The sequence below is a fragment of the Triplophysa dalaica genome, chromosome 16, assembly GCF_015846415.1.
Source record: "Triplophysa dalaica isolate WHDGS20190420 chromosome 16, ASM1584641v1, whole genome shotgun sequence".
Taxonomy (NCBI): domain Eukaryota; kingdom Metazoa; phylum Chordata; class Actinopteri; order Cypriniformes; family Nemacheilidae; genus Triplophysa; species Triplophysa dalaica.
This window is the reverse complement of record NC_079557.1, coordinates 11762719-11772332: the sequence shown is the minus strand read 5'-3', so window position 1 is coordinate 11772332 and position 9614 is coordinate 11762719. Positions and strand designations below refer to the sequence as shown.

The following is a 9614-nucleotide window of genomic DNA, read 5'->3' as shown; positions in this document are numbered from 1 at the left end:
ATTTGTGTTTACTTGAAGTATTTTTAATTAAAATTCCTATAATTATTCATCACTACCAATGTCATCCAAAAAGAACTGGGGTTTTTATTTGAAGTTATTTGAAAAAAAATCTCATTTTTTTCTCTGTGGGCTTTTAATGTACAATAAATTAACAAGACTAAGTAAATTCCTGTCTGATGTCATTGTTGATACGAACTCGAAGCATTTGGATCGTGTCCTGATTTTTTTGTCTCGCTCCCACTTGAGTGCGGGGGCTTTTAAAGCACAGAGGCTCTGGACAGAAGTTCATCATCTCTCATCGCCACAGCACTGATCAGCCACTCACAGTTTAGTGCACACTGGTAAGTGTACATCCTAAAATGTGTTAATTACGTGCATGCTTTTATTTTTTTATGTATTAATGTATATCATGTTTATATTTTATTGTATTAGAATATACTGTATATTATTCATAACGTTTTGAATGGTCTGTAATAGCCTTTTCATAAGTAAAAAAACTCTCCCATCCCTTGCAGCATGTAGATTTAACTATCGTACACATTGTGTAAGGATGTGAAATTATTATTTTAGAGGTATTACCATTGTTATTTCGTGAAGTGTGTTTTTGTAGACAAGTAGGATACATGCATTCATGTGTTGTAACAACGTAAAGATGGAGATACATAAATTAAACTGCAGCCAGATATAGGCTATCAAACATTTTTACCACTAATAAAGTAAAATCCTTGCGTAAGTGCTAAAGCGACGGCATCCAAAGCTGGGCAACATTCATTGCATCGTAACTAAAGCTATCTCTCTCGTGCCCTGTTGAGTATTTTAAGTGCAGTCTGTCTGGCTTCATGACTCACACCCTGAGTGCCTTATCCACTGCATGAACATCACATCCTCTATTTACATAGACATGCTCCTTAATCCTGATGGTAATACTTTGGAGGTGAAGTACGTTACCTTTGCAGAATGTTGCTGTAAAGCTTTCCTATATCTCAGTGGTAATGGCACTAGCAAGTCAAGGGTTGGACATTAGTAGAAACAATGACAGACGTCATATGGCTGAACTCACGGTCCACTTTAAACGTCTGATGAACTGGGCTTGTTTATTGTTTTATACTGTTGAATGAGTTCTATTTATGACTTTCACCTGGTAAAAATAAAATATCAATAAGTAATAGGCTATTTTTCTACCCAGGTTATGAGGCCAGCTCTGCAAATGCTCACACTTGGAAATAAACGCCCACTGCTATGATCGGATATCAGTTTGCGTAGTTGGAGCCTTCTGTGAATTTGACTAGAGACGTAACGTTAGGTTTTCGCACGGCTTTAGTATTATCTGGAGACCTCCTGTGATTTATACATGACCTCCCCACATCAGTATTTTATGTGACGCATTCGCACGGGGTGATTTTACTCAAATGGACTTATTTCCAGGATGTGATGGCAAGGCTTTGCGTATAGTTTGTATAGCCTGTACTTGTATTGCGTTTAATGATATATGACCGTACCTGTCAGCATTTGAAAACAGTGATGCTGAACTGGACAAAAGATCACCGCAATTGTGTTGACCGGCAAAATACCCCAGAGTGAATGTTTCTTGTCTTGTGAAATTATCCTGCAATGCTTTGACATTTGATAAAAGTGTAAGGTAACAGTCTAATGTTTGTTTTAAGCAATTCTTTAATTGTTCACCACTAAGCATTATAAAGTTAAAGTACATCTCTCCGTCATAGATAAAACTGTTTACATGAGATTATATAAAAAAGTTAGTTTTAGAGTTATTTTTTTTGTAGTTGTAAGTTAATTGCTTCTTAATAATTCTGCCTTAAATAGGTTATATTAATAATAAGTGTATGATTTATACTAAACACTAAACAATAATAACAATAATAAACAATAACATTATACTAATCAATAAGGAATATAAATATTACTGAAATTTTACAGAACATAATTACAAATAATATTGTGGCATGTCAAATTAAACCACACACCTTATTTTGAAGAATATTACATACATTTACATTTAGCAGATGATTTGATCCAAAGCGACTTACACAGAAATCAGTAAACAATAAAGCGATTTGTCAAAAGGAGAAAATAATAAGTGCTAATACCAAGTTTTCACAAAGCCAGAACAATTCCTGTTGAGAGAGCGAGAGTTGGTTTTTATACAAAACAAATGTAACAAATCAAAATAAATAAATACAAAACAAATGAATAAATGTATATTATGTCCTGCGGTAGCCACACAGACTATTATGAATGTGTCATACTGATATAGTTATTAGCCTATTAACTGATCTTATCTAAAACAAACCCATTATAATCTATATCTATAATGTAAACATGCAGAACAGTAACAGGTGCACAAGACTGTTTAAGGTCAGAGTTAAAGAAAAACGTGGAAAAGAATAAAGATCTGAGGTTTTTAAAAGAAAGATAGAAAGAAAGAAACATTCAGGGCTATAGCGGAGTTTACCAGAGTAAAACCAATGCCTGGGTTCATTTAGATCTATTGACTAACAACACATGAAATAACAGTGTGTCCATGTTGATCTCCTTCTAATCCCAAACATTCAGAATGTTTATTAAACTCACTTTATTGATTTAAGTCGATGTTTTCTTCAGAAATTCACCGCAGGGTGAAGTGGAGAAACCTTTGACTGTGTGTTTGGGCTTTAACCTTTCTGTGTCGAGAGATTTGGACACTAGAGTGGCTAACATTAGCTTAAGATTTACATGTAAGATTAACAGTTTTAAATATGTATTTTGAAGGTGGGCTTTACCCAGAACACTAAAAATGTTTTATGACCATGTGTAGGTTCTTGGTGAATGAAATGGAAAAGATTGGCATGCTGACCTTCAGATAGGCGACCACACGCTTGTTGTGATGGTCTGCACGACCATCATATGAGTCACTAGTCTTTTAATAGTATTCTGATAAATGAGGTGGATTTAATTTTGCAATACACACTGAACTGGAACAAATGTGATCTTAAATGCCAAACACTTAAGAGGCTTTTAGGAAACATTTATGGAAAATCTGAATGTAGAGCTGTTTATTGTGGTAACCTTTTATTTCTAATGGAATAGATTTAACAGATGAATAACATTGGTGGGCTGAACAACACAAGATCTCTGGTGAGAGATAAACTTGATTCTTTGTTTGGGAAAATTGGTCCAATCACTTTTACAAGGCGTAAAAGTGCTGTTTTTCAGCCTTGCTGTGATTCTCTCTTCAATCCTCGGCTAACAGTCACCTATCAGACCAAGAGCAAACTAGTCTTGGTTGTTATAGCTTATTTACCGTGTACCAACATTCTCAAGACACTTTTGTGTAAAATTGCTTTTTATTTAATTAAAAAAAAGTCTATAGTTGATGAAAGGCAGGTCATGCTTTTCTAGTGTATAGTTATTAAAAACAGAAATTTTGGTGTGCTATTATATCTGCAATTAGTACCTGAAGATATGGATTTTGTCAAATAAAAATAATTGAATGTGCTTTGATGCTGTTCGTGCATGTGCTCTGTGATTTAACAAGGTTTCGATAAGAGATAACAGGTTGTTTTTGTCTGTAATGTCAAGCTATTTCAAGCCTCCCAAAAGGCAGGGCCCTAGTGGAGGACCGGTGGATTGATCATTTTTCCATTGTTCACCACAGCCTCATTGAAAGACACCGAGGAACAATAAGTTAAAATGTCAACATTTCATTTAGACAAAATTGTGTCGACACAAATTATACATGTACAGTCAAACCAAAATTTACTCAGACACCAGATAACATTTTTGATATATTTTACTAGTAGGTGCGGGACACAGTTCATTTAAGTGAGGGTAGCAAAATAAAGTAAATTGTGACATATTACACCCCAAAATTCTTTACACAGCAGTGAACTAAAATGGATAAAATGTGGGACCAAAAGTTATTCAGACACTTTGGCCTGACCACGTTGTGTAATTTTTTAATTTATGCCTCATTTTTGGTTTGACAGTGTGATAAAAAGGCAAATATTATCTTTATCTTTGATGAATGATATCATCCGACAATGACAAATACATTAGCTAAATTCTTCTTTAGCCAATATTGCACACAAAAGAAAAAATAAAATGTGTAGAGGAAGAACAAGAATGTCGTTTAATCAAATGAACCACATATAACGACCCATTCTTTTCATTAAATACACTTAAAAGTTCTCCGGATGTTTGCGAGACTGCTTTTATCCTTTCAAGGAAACAATTTGTTCCTAGAGCTTTTGCAGCCTGAAAGGATTGCTTAACTCTAAAAAAATATCTGTCTGTAACCATAAGCTTAGTTTGGCCTAATGTCATGACTCTTGGTGAATAACTACAGGAATCTTGGCCGAGTACATTAGAGGCATAGATTCTTAATGCATCACAAATCAGCAAAAATGAAATGAGTTTAAAAGTGAGCTGAGCTTCGGGATATTTTTGGATATAGATTTGACTTAGATTTAACAAATTTTACTGAGATAAATATAATCAAATCTATCTATTATCATGGTCAATGAACACATTTTTGTGCCCACCCATCAGATTTTGTGTAAAAGGCCGGTCTGGGGTTATGTGACCTCTAAAGCCTTTTGAGACGCCGTGTCTGATGAGTACTGAATACTCTGTGCTAACACAGTCGTTCCCATGCCATTAAAAAGTGTTGTTTAACAGGACAAGCCAAAGTCCCTACAAAGTTTACTTCTCTTGTAAGCACTGATAAACAGAGCTGTTCTAGGTAAACTGATGAAACTGATTTATATAACATCGGTCTCATACTTAATGCACTGATGGACTTTTTCGGACCCATTTTAAAACCGCAATGCTCTCCGATACACCCGATCCTCATGTAATTCCTTAATACTCAATTCTGATGTCACCAGCGAGGAATTCAACGTCTCGCTCTCTGATCCCTCCCAAGCTGTTATCTTTGCAGCATAACCTAACATGGAGAGGGCTTTGTCTGGGATTACTGTGTTTGGGAGAACAGGCCATGGGTGTGGTGGGTAATGGGGGGTGTTGGTTTTAAGGGGCAGCTGGGGTTGTATATATGTCAAATACCCTAGGAGAGAAGTGGAGTTCTCTTGTAACTAGTTGGCTGTTTGTCTTTCCTTCCATCTCTTTCATTTGTTCAAGACTTTACTTTAGCTCCCAAAACCAGATATGACTTTCTACAGGCACTCAGGTAAAGTACGCTGTGTGGTGTAAAGAGGATCATGAAAACAATTGCTGGATTGGCCTATGGATTGTTTTTATTGGTTGTTTGTTTATTGGTTGGTTTGCTTACTATGGAACTTCTTTGAATAGTTGAGTTTATATTCAATCTTAAAATGAATTGGAGCTTTTGTGGTTTGTCCAGATTTGATTGGTTTTGGAACACAGTGGTCATTTGCATGAATATGGATTTCATGAAGGACCCGCTGCTACTTTGGCATTCATGCAAAAGAAAATCCAATTCTGAACAGCATGATTTATAACAAACATGTGAACATCAGCCCAGCTAGCTTTCACAGTAGGTTTTAATAGAAAAAAAATCCACATCTAGATTTTCATACGGTGACCTTGGTCTGGACCACCTTAGTCCTCATGATGGTAGTGCGAGATTTGACTTCTCAGTCCTCAGTTGTGCGTTATTTGAGTACAAACTTAGTCTGAGACGTGTCTCCTAAATTGCTAAACATGAGATAAGTATCAAAATACATTAAGAGTGTAGAGATGTTAAATTCATGTATAGGTAAAATAATCTAGATTTGGGTTCATTTGATGAAAAATGGTGGAGTTCATGTTGAACTCTTCATTTATATTGACTTGTGCAGATCTTCTGAAACTCTAATCGAGATATTTGTAAGATTTATTTTCTCAGGAGAAATAAGTGTTAGTTCACCCCAAAATAAAAATTCTGTCATCATTTACTCCCCCTCTCGTCCTTTAAGAACTGCCTTTCTTTTGCAGAACACAAAAGAAGATATTTTGAAGAATGTTGTTAACTGGCCCACGTTCCCTCGCATTGGTTTTGTGTCCATACAAGTGAATGGGAGCTCAGAAAGAAAGTCATAAACGTTTGAGGATGAGTAAATAATGAAAGACATTTTATTTTTGGGTTAACTAGCACTGTAAGCAATTTTTTTCATTTGCTCTGTTTAATCTAACTTGTGTTTAGAAATAGCCATTTTTTTTTCTTTGGGGTGACAATGTGTCAGATATAGGGGCCAGTCAATGTTTGCTTTTTCAGCTGGTGATGTTTTGTTACTGGTTACTGTACTCCCCGTGGCTCAATATGATCTCACGCTGACCTTTCCGACAGTGTTTGTGCTTCTCTTGGGGACAAAGGGGGTCTGTTGGATTCCTTTTTTAAGCACTGTGACAGGGCAAGCTAACCACCGAACAGCTGATGGACGCTATCCCAAACGGCTTAGAGACGGATGCTTAGAGATGGATCGCATGAGCTGATAGGTCACAGGGATGGAAAACATCATAGAAGCCGCAGCACGGCTACTGTGAACTTTTTAAGTTAGGGGAAAGAACGTTAGGGAAAAAAGCCAAAACTTGGCCAAATAAATAGGCTAATGTCAATTGCATTAGAAGTGACACCTCTCGGTTCTTTATCCAGGTGGGGTCTCACGTGATAGCCTTAATATTTGTTTGCAAGATTTGAAACTATAATTCAGTCACTTTGATAAAGTCTGTGGATGGTTCATAAATGTAACCATGGAGATCATCAGTGTTCACAATAGGATAGAGAAAAACTCCTCTGGGAAGAATGAGTGTGTCTGCATGTAAAAATACAGCTTGTCAACAGCCAGAAAATGCAGCTCTGGCACAATCAGGCCCACATGTAGGCACACACATCTGTGAGGTGATTTGAACGCGGCCTTTTCAAGTAGACTTTCCTAAGTTGTTTGGTATGTGGTTGCTATGTATAGCCTGTTTGCAACAGATGCTGAACAGTGGGTTAGGACAAACAGCTTTCATCCCAGCACTATATTAAGCTTTAAACAAATCTGAATAATATCCTAGTTTGGTCGTCACCTAGCCTTTCCAATGATGCCAGTGTTATTTAGATGCACATAGACATCATCATCTTTAAACATAACAGGAATGCCAGAGACTTGGACCATTACGGCCGACCGGTGATGGGACAACAGAGATAACAAAGATAGGCTATTTGATTTATTGTTAAATCAATGTGGAGATCTGACGTTTATTCAACATTAAATCAATGTACTTTGCAAGAGAGTCCTTCCCAGAAAGCGCTTTAAATCTAGAGATGTTCTCCGTGCGATCACCACTGACCTCTAGTGGTGGTTTGATAAATAGCACCACGTACAATTACGTCTCTCATCAGCCGTGGTGATTAGAATTATTAGTAGTTTTAATATTAATAAATAGACTTTATTTATTTTTCAGTTCATTTATATTTCCACACAGTTTTTTGTAGTAATGCCCAAATAAGAAAAATAAAATAAAAACAAGACCTTTATTCTCCATGCGAATTCACCATGTAACTATGATGTCAATCTTTATTCCTCACTCGGTCAATATGAACTAGGCTGTATCCGGATAATATTGTCACAGAATCTTTTCTACATTATGCAGGATGATAAAACACAGTAAATATCACAGTTGGTTTCACGTGACTATTTGTTTTTCTCCTTCAGGTCCCCGCAGCTATCTGAGCTCCACTATGACCGAGCGCTTAAACTGTTTCTACTGCAGAGATAACCTGCAGGGCAAGAAGTACGTCAACAAAGACGACAAGCACGTGTGTGTGCGCTGCTTTGAGAAACTCTGCGCCAACACGTGCGCCGAGTGCCGCAAGCCCATAGGTGCCGATGCAAAGGTGAGGGTTGATATAAAATCGTGTTCATTTAAAAGCAGTTTACGTTGAGCGAATCTCACAATGTCGTCTCTCGTCTGTCCAGGAGCTGACCCATAAGAACCGTCATTGGCATGAGGGATGCTTCCGGTGCGCCAAGTGCTACAAGGCGTTGGTCAATGAGTCCTTTGCTGCCAAAGATGATGGCAAGATCATGTGTGAGAAATGCGGTGCCCGTGAGGACTCCGCCCGGTGCCAGGGCTGCTACAAACTGATCATGCCAGGTGAGAGGTGTTGCTTTTATATTTAAACCAATACAAGTAGTAATGATCCATCAGCTTTCTGCCATTAAGACTTATTCCCTAAGAACTGAATTGTCTTATATGGTTTCCTCATAACATCTAAAACCCAATTAGAGACCCATAGTTCCCATTCTCTTTTGTGTTGTTTCTACACCCAATATGTACCAAGTTTTGTTATCTTGTGTGGTTCTCATCAGGTTCTCAGAATGTGGAATACAAGCATAAAGTCTGGCACGAGGAGTGTTTCGTCTGCTTTGAATGCAAGCAGCCGATCGGCAGTAAGAGCTTCATGGCTAAAGGTGATGAGCTGTACTGCGCTCCCTGCCATGAGAAGAAATTTGCCAAGAACTGTTTCGGCTGTAAAGAGGTCGGTCGAAGAAACCAAACAACAATGGTATCAAGGGCACAGAAACTGTTTGATCACTGCTTTTTTTAATCTTTCCTAATGACTAGCCCATCACCTCGGGTGGGATCAGCTATCAGGACAAGCCCTGGCACTCTGAGTGTTTCGTGTGCCACACATGCAAGAAGCAACTGGGTGGGGCTCGTTTCACAGCCCATGAAGATGTGTTCTACTGTGTGGACTGCTACAAGAGTGATGTGGCTAAAAAGTGCAATGGATGCCAGAATCCCATTACAGGTAGAAATGTGCACGCACTTCCTTAATAAGAGAGGATTTACACACAATTGCAGAGAGAATGAGTATTTTTATTATTATTATTATTAATAGTAATAATAGTAGAATTGAAGATAGTTGATGCTTGCTATAATTGGTAAATATTAAAGTATTGTAATATATGCTATAGTGTTGTAATTGACATTTTTAATAAATAAAGCAAGTAAAGCGAAAACATTTTAATCAAATTGACTTTTGTCCTCTGTTTCAGGATTTGGTAGAGGGACCAATATGGTGAACTATGAGGACAAGTCCTGGCATGAATATTGCTTTAACTGCAAAAAATGCTCTCTGTCGCTGGCCCAGAAGCGTTTTGTCATCAACGGAGAGAATATCTATTGCCCTGACTGTGCCAAAAAACTGTGAGGGCTTACATGAAAGGTTATTACGACAGAGTAACAAAAGCAAGTGATGAAATAGGCAAAAATGCTTCTCATGTAGTCACAGAACACCAGTGAGGATGTTTTGGCTGATAAATCACTGGAGGGTTGAGATTGTTTTTGTTAAAAGCTTGAAACAGGTAGTGAGTGCTTAGTGCAAGCTTTTCTTATGCAAAACATTTGCTTACATTAATTATAAATGCTTTAGCATGAAGTAACCTAAACAATGTTTTAACCAGTTATTGCAAAGCTTTGTTAAAAATATAAACTGTGGAAAAACAGCCTGTATCTTAGTAAATAGCTTCATGTTTTTTGTTGAAAGTGTATTTTGATTGATCTGTCTGGGTTCAGTCAGCCTATAATGTTATCAAAACCTACCTTCACAGGAAAATCCTGACAATAAATCAGCAACCTGTAATAAACAAATTCAAGCAATT

General features: G+C 37.2%; 1 protein-coding gene across 2 annotated transcripts; it reads left to right on the top strand.

Annotated features, from left to right (window-relative positions):
• The first annotated feature begins 246 nt into the window (after nt 1-246).
• Nucleotides 247-9566, top strand: fhl1a (four and a half LIM domains 1a). 2 transcript variants are annotated; one of them, XM_056768984.1, is made up of 6 exons: nt 247-341; nt 7662-7843; nt 7926-8103; nt 8319-8488; nt 8575-8761; nt 9009-9553. In XM_056768984.1, the coding sequence occupies exons 2-6, from the start codon at nt 7688-7690 to the stop codon at nt 9161-9163; spliced, it is 846 nt and encodes a 281-aa protein (XP_056624962.1). In that variant the 5' UTR covers nt 247-341; nt 7662-7687; the 3' UTR covers nt 9164-9553. The 2 variants fall into 2 exon arrangements, with proteins under 2 accessions (XP_056624962.1, XP_056624961.1); XM_056768983.1 differs by lacking the exon at nt 247-341 and adding an exon at nt 5034-5188 and having other exon boundaries at nt 9009-9566.
• The last annotated feature ends 48 nt before the right edge of the window (nt 9567-9614 follow it).

Excerpts from the sequence above, each read along its gene's own strand:
- fhl1a (XM_056768983.1), top strand. The coding sequence starts at position 5,167 with ATGACTTTCTACAGGCACTCAG. Across the intron at positions 7,844-7,925 it reads CCATAGGTGCCGATGCAAAG|GAGCTGACCCATAAGAACCG; the intron begins GTGAGGGTTGAT and ends TCGTCTGTCCAG. Across the intron at positions 8,762-9,008 it reads ATGCCAGAATCCCATTACAG|GATTTGGTAGAGGGACCAAT; the intron begins GTAGAAATGTGC and ends CCTCTGTTTCAG.